Source organism: Atractosteus spatula, chromosome 6 (genome assembly GCF_055471065.1).
Source record: "Atractosteus spatula isolate fAtrSpa1 chromosome 6, fAtrSpa1.hap1, whole genome shotgun sequence".
NCBI classification, from domain to species: Eukaryota; Metazoa; Chordata; class Actinopteri; order Semionotiformes; family Lepisosteidae; genus Atractosteus; species Atractosteus spatula.
Window position 1 is genome coordinate 26,319,517 of NC_142711.1, and position 19,937 is coordinate 26,339,453.

A 19,937-nucleotide genomic window follows, 5' to 3' on the forward strand; every position below is an offset into this window, starting at 1 on the left:
GCCACTGGGAAAGAAGTGGCAGAGGATTACAAGCTCTGAGGCTCGGAGGTCAGGGACAGGAGAAGCAGAGAACACCCAGACAAACTGCTCCACGGCCTATAAAAAAAAAGACATCCTTGGAGATGGTCAATACCCTAGATGACCTGCAGAGTTGCACCAGTGATGTAGGGCTAGCAGCTTTAAAAAGGCCTTATTCACATGAGCTCATGGAACACAAAATGCAAAAAGTCTAAATCTGCACGCAAAAAATAAGGGTGTAGATGAGCCAGTGCACGAGTGAATAAGCAAATTCTTGTTAAGCCACAACAGAATAAATTTAACAGAGGTCCTTTATTTTTCTAAAGTAGTTCTAAACCCAAAAACAAACAAGCACCTCACGATCTCATTAAAAATAACGATGCAGAGGAAAGGTGACATGATGTACAGTACATAAACTGAAAGTACAGATCTGTAAAGAACTACTTCTCCACATCTTGCTCTGTAGGTTTAGTTTCTTATTAAATTTGTGTCAAAATTCTATGGACCTTCACCTGTTGTGTGAAGGTCATCTGTACACCTGTTGTGTAATGCCTATAAATATCATATAAACACTTCCTTTCAATGGTCATAAGCCAATTTAGTTGCCCTTTAAAAGGATTTTATGCAAAAGATAGCATTCCAACAGATTATATGAAACACTAATTTATTCTTATCAGAACACAGACAAATCATACACTGGACACAACAAAATGAAAAAAGGAAATTCTTCTACAGGATTACATGTAATGATGTTTGGAATGATTCCAAAGATGCAAAGATAAATTCTTGAAATGACTTGAAATGTGTACAAGTGTCAAAAGGTAACTTTCATGTCAGTATAACGTTTTCACCCAATTCATAAACGTAGTGTAAAATAATTAAACACGCCTACCAATTATTTTATAAAGGGGGAATTTACTGTATCTACATTTGCAAAAGGTAGACAGGGCACCTTTTGCTTTTGCAAAGTCACCTCCACATGTTCTTCGTGAAGGAGGAGCCTCCTGCACCAAACACTTAGAAAATAGACACTAATATCATGAATCCCACAGAGCTTTGAAACATTCAGAGCCTCAGCTGAAAGCTTGTGACAAGTTACAGTGGTGTGCAGGACTGAATCCATGTGCGTCCGGTCTGACCAGTTTTCAACAGGATTGAGACTTGTGGATTGATGTGGCCAAGGAAAGGGATATCATGTCTCTCATGCCAGTGAGAGAGTATTCATTTCACTGTGGGATTGTACTGTTGTGGCCAACATATATGTGGTCAACAAGCTCATTGAACAAAGTTCTAAAACAGTTTATAGTTATAAGGCCTCTTTATCACACTGCAGCACAGAAGGTTTTAATGGTGACACAGCTGGGCAACTTCTCCTTCCAGCTGTCTATGCCAAAAACATAGAATTCATACAATACTCAACCTTTGGTGATTTTTTTCACACTTTCATCATCTGAAAACTACAAAACACAAACTAAAGCCTCAGATCTTCAAATGGACAGCAACAACTCAGGGTCAGTAATGGCTTCTAGGGTGGACATTAAACAGGTTGAACTTGCCTTCGCAAAAGCTGGCATGAGCTCAACTTGTGCACACACATACATTTGTGTTAAGAAACAGCAGAGCTTCGGCCAACAACATCGAGACAGTTGTGAAGCAAAGGAACAGCAGTTCTGGAATCCAGACAATGTCCTTTAAATTCTAGAAAATGGGCACCGTGATCTGGCCACCGATACAGTTAACCCCCCATTTCACAGACTCACAAATCACGAATTATGGTTTTTTCCAGCTCAAAAACACGCTATTATATGAATATATATATACACACACACTGTGACAGTGGAGCACACCTCCCACTGCACTCCCTACTCAGCGGCGCCTGGGAATCCGCAGCTATTGCACCTAAGGCTCAGGATAAGAAGCGCTCTGCCGGTGTTCAGGCAGTACCCTTTCGAACCCGACACTATTACAACACACCATGTATTATATGACATTTTAACAATTGCTGAATCAACGCAGTCAACAAAAATTGTCCCTGTACCTTTTTTATCATAAATATACAAGCTCTTTATTTTGGATGTCTGAAATATATTGTATATAATGTAAACGATGTTGTGAAAAGTGGTTTAATTGACCTAACAAATTCATTTTCAACATTCCTTTCACAAACATGGGGATTATTTTAACAAAAGTCTTTAGTACAGAATTATTTTAATTAAGTGCTTCAGTTTCCTGCAGAAATCAATTCTCTTCTGCTAATATTCTTGCTTTACTACCTTTAGTCTTACACCAGCATATTTGCTACTGAACACTCCATTTATCTTAATGCAGAACTGACCTGACTGCATTCGCACCCATGGCAGTAGTTACACACTCCTATCTGTCAGAGGCTAGAATACATCAGACAGTCATGGGGGTCACCAACAAAAGTATATTTGCTTTGAAGTCAAGTTTAGTAATGGAAATTGTTCTGTCAACTGTGTTTTATTAAGGTGTATACTGCAATGATATCTGCTTAACACTGTACAGTTACTGTAATTTATTTAATTAATTTAATAAATTTATTTATTATCTAGGAAATAAAAAAAACAGCTGCAACTTCACACCAACATTCCTCAAGAACAACAGTGAATAAAATACATGTTCAAATCTCACCTTTTAATCTGTGCTTTACAAAGTACATTTTCCTCAGGTTCTTCATGCAAGAGATAACCATCTTCACAGTCTGGTACAGAGAATCAAACTAAGGAATTTATTCACGATTTTCTGAAAGTTGACAAGCCCAAGGGATTTCTTTCAATTTTGTATGACAAACACAATGAATTAGTACTGGAACAAAGATCACTTGTTTCTAAAGCTAGATGTTATTTAGGTGTACAGTTCATTCATACAGTAATACCTTTGAGACCTGAAAGATGAAAACTGAGACCCTGATAAGCATCAAATATGTCATAGCCCATCTCAATGATAAATCTCTTTGATCAATCACTGAACTGTAAATGGGATTAAAAGGATTTTAATATTGATTGTTTTAACCTCAAAAGCATAGTTTGCAGCATTGCTGTGTAAGAAGATGCAGATCTGGTTAGGCTACCAAATGCAAGTGCTCCCAGCACTGCTGCCAAGACAATCAACACATTTGGTTTTAGCTGTTCTGGCAGACAACAAACCCTACAGAAATAAAACTTACTTTTGTGTTTCTTGTTGATCTAAAAAAAAAGATTTTTAATTTTAGATCTGCAGTTGATTTCTGAGTGCTCCTTCAAGATTTAAATATCGCTAACATCTCAGGATACACCTCTGAAATAACCAAGATCACAACAGCAAAAACATCGAAATGTGTGTTTCATTGCATTATCCAAAAACACTTCCTCAGGACAGAGAAAATATTCCCACTGCAGTAAGATTCAAATTAAGGAACATAACAGGCACACAGTAAAATTAAACTGACTTAATGCTGACAAAGGAAATTCAAAGAGCCAAATCTATTTAAAATGGCACTCAAAATGAGCAACATAAGCCTTCAGAGAGAAATTACAACAATTACAAGAGTTCAGAGGGAATGAATACTGTTTTCAAGAAGGGTAAAACTTTAACTGGTTTTTACCTCCTCCAAACAACCACTGCTACAGCGGCAGGTTACTGTTACTGTTAGTGGGGTCGAGTGGCTCAACAGGTACAGGCGCTCGCCTGACTGCAGGAGACTGCAGTGATCACGGGTTCAGGCCTGGATCATGACACCAGCTGGGTGAGACCAGGTTTCCCCAAGTGGCGGCGCACAATTGAGAAAGGAATCAGTTGGCCAGTGCTCTTCTGGCTCTCCACGATCACTGCGACTCTCTGGGGGCTTATAGGCACAAGGCAGTCTCAGCGAGAGACACACCTGTCCTCCAGTCGGTGCTGAACCTCCAGCGCTGTAAGGGGCAGCATTACCTGTGGGATCAGAGGAGCCTTGCAACAGGTCCTCTCTCTCCCGTGTGCGCAGTCACGGGATTCTAAGACACGAGCCGAGAAAACCACACCACGGGGCGATACCAAATCAGGTGGGGATAACAAAAAAATAAGTGGCAATTTTAAAATAAAAAAAATCCTACAACAAGAGGTACAGCTTTACACAAAGGACTGTGGTTGGCTTTAATAGCTACAGTATGTTGTTGAAAATGATATGGGTGAGATCCCCACTAACTACCGGCAAATAAAAATGTCTAAATGGGCAGAATGACCACCTCTTGATTACAACCCTTTGTGTGTTCTTACGATGCTCATCTAGAGGGTCTTCTACCTGTCCACATTCATGAGGTACATTCACAGAGAGAAAAGATAATCTAATTCAATAAACCTATCAAGCATTATTTTAACCATTAAAGGTGTGGCCGGTTTTGAAGGAGGATTATGTTTAAAAGAAGGGAAAGCAATTCAAAATGATGAACATAAAAGGAAAACTAATGATAAACATTTTTATTTTGGTCTGACTGGTGACATTCAGTGGTGATGCTGCACTTTTACACAACAGAATAAATATAAATCATCCAAAATTGCAATCAGACCACAGAATTTTGTAGAAAGCAAAATACTCTATGGAAAACAAAAACCACTGTAAACTCACAACCATAAACTGACAAGTTACCAAAACAAGGGCTACATTTTTTTAGGTTATTTTAGGTATTTGAAATACTAAAGTGGCGCATGAAATGTGCAGAGCAGCAAAACACAGAGATACAGTACAGTAAAGGCTTTTGTTGCTCCTTAATTCTGTTCCAGTGACATCTAGATCCTTCTAGAAGGCCAACTCACTACCCTCCACACAGCAACATGAAACTCTATGGTGTTTTAATCACCAAGACTCTAGACTTGCTCTCGGGATGAACTGTTCAGGTTTTCCTTACTATTTTCAACTCCTGGGAAGGACTGCTATTCATTAACCTTAGATTCCTGAACAGAACCACCCACATAGGGAAATTAAAAATGTCCTGCTACTGCAAACAAAAATCAAATACCATCCAGCAACTACAAAGTGGGGGAAAAACAATCAGTTCATTTTATATTGATTTTCGTTAGATTATGTATATACACACCTGTGTTGGTGAAAGTAAAAAATATATATATTTGACCTCCCACCAGTTCAAGTAAGAGAAGAGAAGGTCAGAAGAAGCAAGGTCAGTCTTCACATCAGCCTGGTTTCCCTGAGAATCCCAGAAAGAGCTGAGTGATGGACATACAGTACACTGTCAACAGATGCCTGCTTCATTCTTATCTGGGACAACAAGGTATTTCTATAGTGCTAGTCCCTTCTAATGGAGTAATTTGTGTTTAAGAAGCTAATCTCTGAAGTTCACAGGGAAGTCTTACCACTAAACATCATTAGCTTTTGTGGTATTTTATTTGGAGCTTCCAACCTACAAAAATGCTGAAAATTAAGTTTCATATGACATCTTAATAAGATAAAGAATACTGCCACATATCAACCCTAGGATTCTATCTCCATCTCTCAATGGTGCACTATACCGCACACATCGCTTTCTTTAGTTATTAAAGTTCCAATTAAATATAAATCATCCAATGTTCCCTCTGGCTTCCCTTTCTATTCCACTCAGACAGAACCACAGAAACAGAAATACGAGTCATAGATTTACTAAGCAATGTCACAAATAAATCCAAACCAGTTTCGGCAGGAGTGATGAATAAAGCCGAGCTTTTTAATGAACAGAGAAGGAACACACTGACTCGTAGTCTTTCGACAGCCAGTCAGATCTTCCTGAGTGATTCCCAGAGTGATTACCCTGGTGAATACAATCCCCCGGTCATAAAAGCAAACACTGCAGTCCAAAGTTTAGGGATATTCATAGATTACTTCTATGAATTGTACAGGTATTCACAGATACAAAAGAGAGTGACGTCAATTCCTTTACGGAACAAAAACTGTGCCTAATGGCTCCTTGGATACAGTCAAACATTCTGAAAATTGAAAAGGTGGGGGAATTCTTCATTACCTGTCATCTGAGTTTTTGTGTTATGACAGTATTTAAGTATTATGGATTCTTTATAATTTGTAAAAAATAAAAAAGAATATGGCCCCTGCTTTTTACCTCCTAGCCCAGGAATGGCTTCACCAAGTTTTTTTATAAAAGCATAGTTATTTTGTTTTCTGTTATCAAAATTATGGAAATAACTGCCAGAAATACTAAAACACCACCACTCAGTTTACATTACAAACAGCGTATCTGCAATCATTGGACCATAACCGTGTTATCGCAATGCTTAAGAGGTTAGATGACATTTTTTTCCCAAATAACCTGTTTCGACATGGCCCTTTAAAGGAAACAGCTTTGTTAGATATTGTGAAGCAATCCATTATTTAATGCAAGAAATCACCAGCTTGGTAAATTTGAAATTAGCTGGTTTCACCATTGAAGTTACCGTATGCGCATCTAAAATTTAAAAAAGTAAACCTGCTATAAATGAGATGAAACATATACTTAACTAGTGGTTAGCTGTCACTTATTTTTACATGAATTACTACAAAACAGGTTACCTCATCACAGACTAACAAATAAGATAAGTTCATTAAATTGATCAATGCTATCAATATACTGAAAAACAGCACTTTCGGAAGATCTTAGTTTGTCAGCCATATTGGGTCAAAGGTCAAGGTGACCTCACACATTTACTCAGAAATTTCTTGTAATTAAAAAAATTTAATTCAGGTGGGTAGCTGCGTCAGCATGCGTAAGCTGCAAAGGAACAAGTAATAGGTTTATTCCATGCTAAAAAAAGATGGAATAAACCTATTACTTGTTCCTTTGCAGCATAAAAATGTGTCAATGTTAATATACATATACTCTATTCTACTTTTACCGTACAGATATTTGAATAATTTTCCATCTGACCAATAATATAGCGTATACTGTACTGTGAGAGGATATGTGCATACTTTAGATAATGTACGTGCACAATAAAGCAGAAAACAGCATCACTGTTTAGACTACAACAGAGAAACTTTAAAAGTATTTTTTTTAGTAACATTAATAACTTGCCAAACTTTTTAGCCAAAATCCTGTTTGTACCCATTTATATAGCTGGGCATTGCAGTGAAGCAATAGGAGTGAAGTACATTTCTGAAGGTCACAATAGCAGTACTCAAATCAGAACTCAAACCCATTGCTGGGTTCTTGGCACTGCACTTAAAGCATGTGCAAGATATTCATGCACAGTGTCTCTTATCAAGAAAAAAGTTTAATATCGGGATTCAACTATTTCCTTTATTTTATTTCTTGACAAGATATGCTCACCGGGTTCATGACCGAGATGGTACAGTAAGCAAGACAAAAAGGGCATCAGAAAACGTCCACAGACTGTCAGACCTACTAACCTACAGGAAGGCTGAGAGAATGATATAATGAGTATAATGGGGAAGTTAGGGGAATATAACAAAGAAAACAGACTGCAGACACAAAATCTACAAGATAAATTACATATTCTTTTGAACATAATGTCCATTGGGCTAAATAATTCTCTCTCAGCTTCTGTATGCACCCCATTTTTTGTTTAAGTTTCAGCTACAATTTTGGTTTTCAAATCTCAAAGATCAGTTTCAACAAAACAATGGTAGCCTTTAATCATATCATTGGAGGTGAAGTGGACGGAATACAAAACACCCTTCTTTACAAAGGGCCAGGTTTGTTCAGGGCCTGTACATTAAAAAAAAAATCAGTAAAGGTTCAAGTACTGCAAGACACTGTCAGTGACAGAGCAGAACGACTGAACAGTATTGAGATATGCTGTTTAAAAGCTAGGAGTAACCAGCTCAAAACAAAGAAAAAGTTAAAAAAAACTCAAAAATGTAGTTAAATGCATTAGTGCCCTATGCCCCATGTGAACTTGCAGGTACAGTAAGTGAACCTGCAGGTTAACACCAAATGTCCTTGTAATGGTGCTATACAAACAAAAGGGTGTCGAGATGAGCTGTCGCCTACAACACCGTCAACCGAAAAGGAGGTGGAGACCCCAAACACTATCCAAGGCGCCCGTTGGGAAAACAGTGAAAACACATCTGTAGTCCACGATCTCTGAATGAGTATTTAGACCGGAATTTTAACTTGATTCTGTCCACCTAACTGGCAGGTTGTGGGTTCAAATCGTCGATGTGGCATTGTTTTTGTACCTTTGAAAAAGCAGCTTGCTTTAGCAAAATGTATACGTAAACACAAATGAAGCCGCTTTGAATAAAAGCCAGAATTTTAATTAAACATCGCCAATTGAAATACCTACTGTGTAAAAGGCATGTTGCTCAATTTCTGCATTACCACTCTGACATTTTCTAATAAACGTCATATCACAATTATGCCAGAAAAATACCCCCTAAATCTCCGATTAGACAAAAACGAGAGGTTTCGTATCGTAATGAGTGGATGAACAGCATTTGAAAGACGGGAGTACAAATTAAATGTTATGATCAGTTTATGAAGTAAAAAGCTTGACATTCAAACTACAGTTGTCAACATGTTATAATATACACTTGATGTTTCATTTACAGTATCCTCCTTCACTCGAGGTTAGTACTTAGGGATAGAAAACGACACTGGTGTTAAAATACTAGGCGGAAAAGTTGCAGTACTGTAGTTTAACTATCCTTGTCCGCTGAAAAATAATGTGTCCGTCTATCGACGCATTTACTGGGAAACCAGACACAACTTTGAAAAGAAGAAATGAGCAATGACAATCATCTCAGGTTAAAAATAAACCTTCGCAATCTTAAAAGATACAAGCCGAGGGCACAAAAATACAGCGTAAAACTACAGAGGCGACAGACAAGTATGCGTAAGGTTTTATGTCTTAACGTGTTCAGTCTCGGTGTGCATGCATGTCCGTAGTTCAGTCGACAATGTCCTTTCACACAGAAATGTCACAAGACAAGAAGTCGACCAACTCGAGCCGCCCGGGCGATGTATAGTCGAGCCTGGGGCCTGGGGCTCCGGCGGCGTGTTTGCACGGAGCACCACCCACTTTGACACAGTGACAGCCCGCGACCCTGCGGCTGGACCCGCAGCTCAGCCCCGGCGGCGGCGAGAGCGCAACTGAGCCGCACCGCAACACACAGAGGGGAGGCGTGTAACTTCAACACATTCTCCGACGCAAAACAATGAATGGCCACGCAGCTCACAAATGCGATGCACTGTTTACTGCAATACAGCAAAGACTTCCTAGTTACAGTCACGGCAAATACAGCCCTTCCCTGTCTGTCAACGTTAGCCATCGGTAGTCGCTATTATCGTTTCCTTAGGGAGCTGCTAATAGTACTGCAGCTGTTAACAAAAGAGATGAATTGTTCGACGCGTCACTATAATTGCAGGAAAGGCACTGGCAGCACTAGCTTAAACGATATACTCACCAATCACCTCTTGTAGCTCATAATCATCTTTGTTGATGGACCAAGGTAGAGAGCTCAGGTCCTCGGACATGACTACAGCTGCTGTTGAAAAGGCCGCGCTGTGCAGACAGTGTATCGAACCTCAAGCCTGTGATGTTTAGTATTCTTGGAAATAAAAAATAATGTTCAAATTTCAACGCAGACCCGCAACGCCACTTCCCTCACTTGCAATCTTTCACAGGTCCTACTATCATTCCCAAACTTTGCCACTAGCTGTACACACCCCGCCCACCACGTTCCTGGCGGCGCTCACAGGAAGAGCCGGAGGGCGGCCATCTTGAGTGTGGCAAAATTACAGGCGAATGACAATGCAGCACTAATTCGTTCAATTGTTAATGAATCGCTTTTTTGGAGGGTCCAAGTTGTCAAAAAATATTTTTCCTTCATGTCAAATAACGCAAGGCATGCAAACGTATTACTACCCTTTCAACTAGGAAAGCTGTCAGATGGATACCAAGCATGAAAATATTAAAACAAATCACCCTGTACGTTTTATACCCTTTAGTTTCTAACAGCTGGTACTTCCAACGTTAAACAATCTGCGAGCTATGCTCTGGCCATGAGGGGCTATTTCCAGCCACAACATTGATGGTAGAAGTTATCCTCCCGAAGAAATCGAATATATTATTTTGGTCTGTGCACATAGTGGTTTTCTATTGGGCAAAATTAAAAATGAACCCTTGCTGATTGGTCGCTACTGCAGTCTGTCAAATCAAAACATCCTGAGTGCGCCCCTTGCTTTGAAACTTCCTCCTTCATTCAGTGGTTTAGAAAGACGACAGTACCATCGGTTGTTGAGTGATCATTGAGTCACAGCAATCAAATATCATCCGCCCTTTGCCAGCGCCGTGTACATGGTACTTCGTTCTCCGCACACCATACGTAATTTAGGTTGGTGTGGCCCATTTGAAGACAATATACATGTGTTTGGACAATTTTAAATTGTTTTAAAAATTTGAATTTTAAATTAGGCTTAGTTCCTTGTCAGAAATATTTAAATATTAAAGTATTAAGTTCATTTAAGTATGGCATAATGCGTTTTGCCAAAACACGTTTAATGCTTCTTATATGAAGCGGAATCAAGGCGAATTTATATGTGACTGAATTAATAATTTTCCTTGAAGTTATGTGCGAGTCACCTGTGATTTAACAGGAATACGTCTTAATGAATAGATTGTTCCTTTAAACTCAGAATAAATAATTTACCGGAATTTTATATTAATGTATGACAATTGCCATGACTCTTGACAATTGCCAAAGCATCCATCCATTATCTAACTGCCTCTTCCAGTGTAGGGTCGCAAGGGAGGTGGTACCCATCCCAGCATGCACTGGACAAAATTATTATTACCATATGGTATAAAACAGTAGTTTGAATCTAATGGATACTAGTTTTCATTTCTTTATGCTTGGGAGCTTTTTTCTATCAGAACATTTTAGAATATCTAGGCTAAATACGTTTTCAGTGGATTAATGTAATTTTCCCTGTTTTTTATGTGATAATTTAACACCTTTTCCCAGAGAAGGAGTTAGCCTTCCAGGGACGTTTAACTGCTATTAACATGGAGAAAGGGGGTTTTCTGAGGGTGGGGCACTTGTGAATTGTCATTCGTTGTACACATACAGTATGTATCAAGTCTGTGTCCATTATGAGATTGGGGAATAAAATCTACAAACACATGTGGGAGGAACATGGACTACACAATAGTATTACATAATACATAGATTCCAAATATATTATTAATATCTAGTACCAAACAACAATGTAACAATTTTACGGCTCTGGGAAGTCCTTACGTCAGACACCGTTCCACAGCTTTGATCTACAAGTCCGTGATGCATCTTGACTGTCAATAATGTAACCAGTTCAGAGTCTTCATCACTTGCAAGAAATATGAACAAGTAGCTGACTCCCATCTTTATTTCAAGGAATGGCTATATAAGATGTTTGGATAAATCAGTTCCTAACTCCCAAATGAGCTAAATGGGCTGACCGGCCTCCTTTTGTTTGAAACCAAAGTTTGCTCTCAAAATCAAAAATCATCAAACAATCCCAGCCTTCTGCCTAACTGCTGCCGCCGCTGTGTTCACCCACCTACTAAACCAGTTTTGACTCACCTTTCCAGAGCACATTGTTCCAGAAGTCTTGTTATTCAGACAGGTGCTGTTTCGCAAACTTCGGCCACACAGCAGAATTCTCCTTGGAGAGCAGGGGTTTCCTCTAGACTTCCTTGGTCCTTCCATGTAAGCCAATGTTATTCAGTCTTGTCCTAATGGTGGACTCATGAACTCTCTCATTTACCATAACGAGAGAGGCCGGTAGAATGTAACCTTAGGGTTCTTTTTAGACTTTTGGGAGCATCATACTGTAGGTCAGATCTTAGATAAAATTTGATAGGGCAGCCACTCCTGGGTAGATTGGCATCGGTCTTGAATTTTCTAAATTTCTGGATTATCTTTCTAGAAAGATGGACTTCCCAGTGTTTGGAAATGGCATTGTAACCCTTCTCAGGCTGTTAAGCAGCAACAGTTCTTTCTCTAAGACACTGTCACTGGTTTATTTTGTTCTGCGCACCACCATGTGTTACCACTAACCTGAGTGCTTACTACTAAACTGAAAATGTGTGTGATTTTCTATATGGCCAAAATCACTTCCTGATGATCAACTAATCATTCGTACATGTTTTATTCCACCTCTTTATTGCGGTGGGAGAACTTACATTGTCACACAAACATATTGAATGCTGTTTGATTGTTTAAATAAATAATGACAAAGTAGAATTTGTTTGTGCTATTTGTCAGCTGAGGTGCGTGTTATCCGCTATTAGGATTTGGTGAGGACTAGGTGAGGGTCAAATATGTCAAAATATATTAAACCTTATGTAATTTTATAAAACCTTAAGGGGTCCTAGTTTTTCACATTATATATCTCATTCTAATCTGAAAACTGAACAGATGGTCTAAAATGGATCCCTGTGATATGCCACTGCTTAATTACAATTATTAGTTTTAGAGATGAATTTGTTAAAAACCATTACATTATCTTTTTGAAGTACAACCATCCTTGTTGTATAGCAGGCACAAGTACAGGTTTTCAAACTGAAAGGTATGAAAGAAGAAAACCAAGGTTAGAATTACAGTTTGGATTTTTCTTCTTCCCATATATTTGCAACATGGAATTAACCTTACAGTCCACAGACTGATACAGCTCCCCACTCTTTTTTCTGTTGTCTCTCAATCCATCTGTTTCCAATTCACTGCCTGCAAGCTTTGCCTCATTCATTCTTAATCTGGTTTTATAAAAATGTAAACCCAATTTTTAGACGCAGCCTTTAAAGTGTTCCATTACACACAAAAGCTTACCATGCTGTTGCATGTTGGACTGTAGCCAAATGTTTTAATTTGCAACAAACCACCTTAGAGTTGTATCTTTTAAGTAGAACATTCTGGAAGCTTTAAGGAAATGTAAATTAACCATATAATTGTTCAGAGAATATAGTGATTTAGTAACGTTTGATTAGCTTATTTTAAAGGTTGCTGCCCCTTATAATAATATTACAATATTAATAATCTTTTAATCCCGAGTACAGTCTTCAATACTTTATTATTTCATTAAGTACAATTTGCCATTGTTAAATCTAAGTTGTGATTAGATCACCATTGCGTTTAATTAAATTTGAGTTCTTCTAGTACTTGTACTATTTTCCTCTCTGTAATGTTAAAGTCCACAGTGTTTTGTGATTTAAAACAAAATAAAAAAATAAAACGTTCTGTACTTTTCTGTTATGTATTTTCAAATCACCTCTTCTTTATAAGGTGTAACCTTCATGCTATTTATTCCTGGAAAATAATTTTCAGAATTTGAAAACGTTTATCACTAAACCAGCACTCTGGGCTCCCTGTCAAATCTCACTCACATGAAAGTAACACTTCTAAAAAACAGGTGTGCTTAATTCTGTCAAACTGGCAACACTATAAAGTCTGTTAGGAAACATTGTTTTCAGATGCTGACAGTTTAGTCTGATCACAAACCAGTGAACCTACACAGCATCAGCACCTGTAGAAAGAGAAAATTAGGTAGAGTATCTCTGTTCTCATTCCCAGAAACTGAAGAAAAAATGTTACTCTATTATGATAGATTCTGTATACAGTTGATAATTTTCTTTCTCTTGCACACTTAAAATTCAGGACTGCACATTCCAGCAGATATTTTTAATTAAGATGGCCTTTTGCTCAGTCCACGATTTGCAATCTCATTATAAACTAATGGGTCATCTTGTTTTATTTGAGTCTCATTTCTTCAACATGTGCCTGTGGTACCTCATGGGGGTTGGTTTATCTGAACAACCAATGCATAATCTGCTGGCGTTTTAGAGGTGAAACAGAAGTATTGTCTTAATCTGTTTCTTCTTACATAACCTCTTACCAGATGTTATTGTTTGGGATAGTGATTTGAATGTTATAGACATTTCCTGGGACACTATACTGTATTTTTGTCATCCAACTTGTTCACTTATAGCAAATGTTACTCACAGAGAATACTTGACCTCTCATATGATGCTGTTATATGAAGTTAGTGTAAAGTGTAAACTTTGTCTAGGAGACACAATGGGCTCCTTTCTGCATATGTTTTGGCATTGTCTTGGGGTGGTTATATTTTAGAAGGCTAGGCACCACAAATGGTTGTGGCAGAAATGAACTACAGTATAACATGCAAAATCACATGATTTTCGTGCTGGTCTTTTCTCTAGGGAATACGTGTGTAAAATATCCAGACAACATTTTTCCCTTTAATCTTCTAATTTTCTACAATTAATGTATTGTCACTGTATTCTTTACACACTTTTTGGTGCTCTTTTTTCACAAGTTTTAATGTATGCTGTACATATAAAATCTGTTTTGTATTCATGTGATCCCCTTTGCCAATTTTCTAATTCTATCAGCCTTGTTCTTTTTTGACTTGCCTTTGTACAGCTGCTCAGTGCACTGTCCATGACTTTACAGATGTTTTTGTAGTTAAGTATTCTGTAGTTAACACAGTTCACCAACAGGAGGTTTCCTGCAAGCTCCAACTCCGCCAATAACAAAGATCCTGTTGTTTCTCTTTAAAAGCATTTGTTGATGCAACCCATTATCTCTAAACTACGCAAATGAATTAATTAGCTAAGTGGTTTACTATCTTACTAAGAAACAATGATATATACGTCTTATTTGGTTTATTTACAAGAGTACGTACCCATAACTAACCCATAAACTGTTAAAAAGTGCTTGCCCTTTCTCTTGAGGAAGCAGGTTACATGATTGAAATTCCTAGCAAATAGATGTGAATCTAGGTGCCTCAGGCATAAATTGAAATATGATGTGCAGAACATTCCTAGATTTCTGCTATTCTAATACAGTATTGGCAAACAGCCACCATACCGCTGGGAATAGGGTCTAGGGAAAAGGAGCTGGAATTCAGTGCAATTGTCCTGAAGAAGAGATTCTATTTCACATTCTTTTCACTTTCCTGTTCTGTAATACCACTACAGTTTCACACTCTTGGTGAAACCATTCAAGACTCAACCTCACTTTATAATAAATCAGTGGTGCTTCAAATTTTTTCTATTAAGCATATTACTAAGGCAAAAAAGCAGAGTGTATTTATCTTTGATCAGTTTTGGACCTTCGGAATTGCAAGCTGATGTTTTTTAAAGTACAATGCCTTGCTACAGTATTCAGACTCTTGCACAGTTTACACATTGTGATACTATGTGAATCTACCCTTAATGGGGCCAGTAGGGGGCGCTCAAACTGCTGTCTATGTGGGTCCCAATGCCCCAGTATAGTGATAAGAACACAATACTGTAAAAAGCCACCATCCTTCGGATGAGACTCTCTGTGTTCATTAAAATCATTTACCAATCATGTCCTCCTATTAATCCCCGTCTATGAACGAGCTTCATTACTCTCCTCTCCTCCCCACTGATAGTGTGGTGAGCGTACTGGCACACTTTGGCTGCAGTCGCATCATCCAGGTGGAGCCACACACTGGTGGTGGTGGAGGGATGTCCTCATTACCTGTAAAGTGCTTTGAGTGGAATGTCCAGAAAAGCGCTATATACAGTAAGTGTAAGGAAAAAAGTGTAAGCAATAATTATTATTATTATAGAACAACTGATAAAGCTGTACAGAGATTCAGATCAGGAGAAGGGTAAAAAACATTTCAAAGACCCATAATATCTTTTCAGCATAGTGAAGTCACTCATTAAGAAGCAGAATGCACACAGACACTAGCTCAGTTAGGCTCTTCCTCTGAACTGGGAAACTGGTTAGGGATAACACCATGAGGCCTATGGTACTGTAACTCTGAAAGTTACAGATTTCAGAGGCTGAGATGGGAGAAAATGTCCATGGATAAACAATATCCCAGTCACTCCACAAAGAAGGCTTGTATGGAACGGGGAAAAAAAACCCATCTCAAATCCTGCATGGGTTTTGTAACATGTGCAATATGTGCAACATGCACATGTGCAACAGTACATTGCAAACATAATAAATAATAACAACCAGAACAACAAATATGTTGTGGAGAACAATAAATATGTAGTAGTGAAAAAAAAACCCATGGTAGTCTATGCAAAAGTGCATACTGTTACGAAGCATTTTTCAGGCCCCTATGCAGATGATTGAATCCAGAAGGGAGTGCAACAAACATGGGGAGGAGACGGCGTGAACAGGGGGCGTGATGACAGTGTACTGGGGCTCGGGGGGGTGGGGGGACTGGGGGGGAGCATGGTCCAGGCGAACAAGTCTGAGGGAGTCCAGGGGGGAAAACCGGGGGAAGCCCAATAGTCCACAAACCGTGAAATCCAGATGAGACGACAACAAGACAAAGTTAAAAACCAGAACGGGATCCGGTGCAGGGAGAGGGAATAAAAATGGGAATAACGGGACCAGAGGCTCTGAGCCCCGGACTCAGCTTGGTCGGGATGCCAATAGGAGGCCTATGCCCTCAAGCCGCGAGCGTAGGGTGACCTGGTGGTAGGCGGGCCTCCGGGCGTCCGTCTTCAAAGAGCGCGGAACAGATTGAGCATCTGGCTTTTAAGCAGGGGCTGCATTGGAGGCAGGTGCACATGATCAAGTGAAACGTGAAAGAGCTGGAGTGCCCTTAAGAGGAGGGACTACAATCGTGACACATATGTGCATTGAGTCTGTGGCATTGCAGTTAGCTCTTAATGCACACTGCAGTAGGGTAGAAGCTGTCCTTAAGCCTAGTTGCCAGAGCACAGGGGGGAGGGGGGAACAGTTTATAGCTGGGATAGTTGGGATCCTGAATGATGGATTGGGCTTTATTGTGGCAGCGGATGGTGTGATGGTAAAATTACATCCTATAATCCTCTGTGCCACTGCCACAACCCTTTGTAGTGCGTCTTCGTCATACATGGTAGTGCTGCTGTACCGCACAGTGGTGCCACCAGTGAGGACACTTTGGTACTGCACTAAATGTTCATGAGTAGCTGCTTCCCCATGCCACATTTCTTTAAGCACCGCGGAAAGTGCAAGCGCTATTGTACCTTTTTCAGACTTGCTGCAGTGTTGTGAGATTGAGCCAAGTTGGTGCAGATCTGTAGACCGAGGAACCCGAGACAGCTGATGGTTTCCTCTGCTGTGCCATTGATGTTGATTGGGGCGTGACTCCCTCTGGGTCTCCTGAAGTCCACTATGAGTTATTTTGTCTTGTTAACATTTCTGGCCAGATTGTTTTCAAAGCACCATCTTGTAAGATGCTCCACTCCTGTATGTGGACTCATCTTACTGATCAGTCCGATAATTGTGGTGTCATCTGCAAATTTAATAACGTGGTTGCTGTTGTAAGTGGCTGTACAGTCATAAGTGAACAAGAAGGACAGACTATGACTGAGACAGCAGCCTTGGGGAGCTCCAGTGTTTAGGATCACTGAATTTTCACCACATGAGGTCTGCTCGTTAGGAAATCCAGTATCCAGCTGCAGACAGAGTTGTATAATTCAGGATTCCTAAGTTTTGGGAGAAAATGTGTCAAAGGCTAAGCTGTAATATATATACAACATCCTAATGTACTGTAGATGCCCCGCCTGTCTATCAGTTTGAGCTGATTGTCTGGTTTTCAATAAGATTGTCAAAAATCGATGTGCCTTATTTTGTATTTTCACAGAATGAAACGTCATTGAAAAGGTCTGAATACTTTTGCAAGGCACAACATGTACTCCTTTAAAATATTTCAGTCTAAAAGGTATTGTTTAATCTATCCACTAAATATAAAGGAGCACTTTTGTCAAGGGCTTTCATATTTTATGTCACAGTATTCTGGGAAAATAATCCATTGATGTCAGTATCAGCACAGTATCTCTGACTCTTGCCATACTGAAGAGTGGAAAAGCATTATTTATGAGGCTGAACATCACAAATGATGAACAAACACTGTCTGAAATCATTGAACACAAAACTTCCCAAACTGCCAGAGGAAAAGTTTCAGCAGTGAGTGAATCGTGTCTGATCAATGCACTTTGCTGACAATCCCGAGCAATCACTAAAAATTAGCTGTGAGACATCTCATTAGAGGCCGTATTTTGTTGGGAAACAAAAATCCCAGAATAAAAAAACATAGATATTTTATTGAGGTGAGAATATTATCTTTCTTTGAAGGATTCCAAGAAATGTACTTACCGGGTAATTTATTCAGGTTTGTTACTCTGGCAACAAAGTACTTATATGATAGGATGTGAAACGGAAAAAGAAAATAGGTAACGGGGAAAACACAAAGTAAACAAAAATGTCACTGTTGTATCTTTGAATGCATATTGCATTCTTTTCAATTAAACATTCAGAAGTCAGAATTTCCTGTCTGTATCGGAAAAAACTGTCAATAGTGTAGTGGGAGCCTCCGCCCAGAGTAAAGGGGTGAGTCATCTTGCTTGGAGGTTGCAGGTGTGAATTGCTGGGAATGGGAGTATTGGCAGTACACGAGTGTGTGAACGCAACAGAGTATGGGTGGAGACCCCTTGATCTGATTTGCATCAGTGGGCCTTGTGGCTTTTACTCACTCTGAACATGTGCAGGCCTGAACCGCGCACAGAGAAGCAGTCGCTGGAGTTTTTTATTTTGGATTTGTGTGTTTATAGCAATTTAGTACAGATGAACAATGGCAAGCAGGCTTAAAAAAAGTGCAAAATTAATTGCATAAAAATATCGTTACTGTTGATAAACATGGAATCGAGTCATAATACCATCATACTGTCATATAATCAATCACAATACTGGATTTGGTCGCCTGTAAAGTACCTGAAAAACATCTGTTTGTCAACAGAAAAGAACAACGGGGAAATTGTGACCACTGTATAACCATTTTTATTGTTTAGTATATTTCAAAAGTTTTAAGGATTGGTTAACAATTTAGAAAAGAGGCATTGACTTTATAACTACAGTAAATGTCATAAACATAATTCTACAGATAACCAGACAGTATTCCTACCAAATGTTTACCTAACAAAGTCTCAAAAACATTGTTCTAATTGGTTTATTGTTCTCATGGATCACTGACTATCTGACAGGCAGACCACAGTCTGTGAGACTTCAGAACTGTGTGTCTGAACAGGTAGTGAGTAACACAGAGGCTCCTCAGGAGACAGTTTTTTCTTCGTTACTGTTCACCCTCTATACTTCGGACTTTAAGTACAACTCAAAGTCATGCCAGCTGCAGAAGTTCTCGGATGACTCTGCAATTGTGGGATGTATCAAGGGTGGGTGGGAGGAGGAGTACAGGGGACTGGTCAGCAGCTTTGTGGAGTGGTGTGGGGAGAACCACCTGCAATTGAATGTAAAAGGGAGGAGGAAAAAGGGTCAAACCTACTCCTGTCTACATCCATGGGAGTGGTGTGGAGATGGTGGACTCGTACAAGTACCTGGGAGTGCACATCGACGATAGACTGGAATGGTCTAAGAACATCGAGACCATTTACAAGAAGGGACAGAGCCGACTTTACTTCTTGAGGAGTCTCAGGTCCTTCAATGTATGTAGTAAGATGCTACATATGTTCTATCAGTCGGTTGTGGTGAGCGCCATTTTCTACGCGGTAGTATGCTGGGGCTCTGGGGTTAGAGCAAGGGAGTCTAACATGCTGAACAAGCTCGTCAAAAGAGCAAGCTCTGTCATTGGGTCTGGCCTGGGCCCCCTGGAGGTAGTGGCTGAGAAGAGAATGTTGTCCAAACTAGAGGCCATCATGGACAACGTCTCCCATCCCCTCTATGACAGGCTTGTAGAAATGATGAGCACGTTCAGCAATAGACTGATCCATCCATGGTGCGACAGGGAGCGCTACAGGAGGTCATTCTTGCCTTCTGCCATAAGACTGTACAACACATCCACCTTGCGTCTGGGCAGAGGCAACATTGACAGTGACCTGTTTCTGGATTGAACAGTAAACTGCTACATCCGTTCTTTTTCTTTTTCCTGTTTACAACCGTTTTTGTGCAA

General features: G+C 39.5%; 1 protein-coding gene across 1 annotated transcript in view; it reads right to left on the reverse strand.

The window, feature by feature from the left end:
* oxsr1b (oxidative stress responsive kinase 1b) overlaps window positions 1-9,641 on the reverse strand; it is a 121,574-nt gene extending 111,933 nt beyond the window's left edge. Inside the window, exon 1 of the mRNA XM_088918785.1 lies at window positions 9,404-9,641. Coding sequence (XP_088774911.1) covers window positions 9,404-9,473 — 70 coding nt within the window. The 5' untranslated portion in view covers window positions 9,474-9,641. The remainder of the gene's footprint in view (window positions 1-9,403) is intronic.
* Window positions 9,642-19,937: the final 10,296 nt, after the last annotated feature.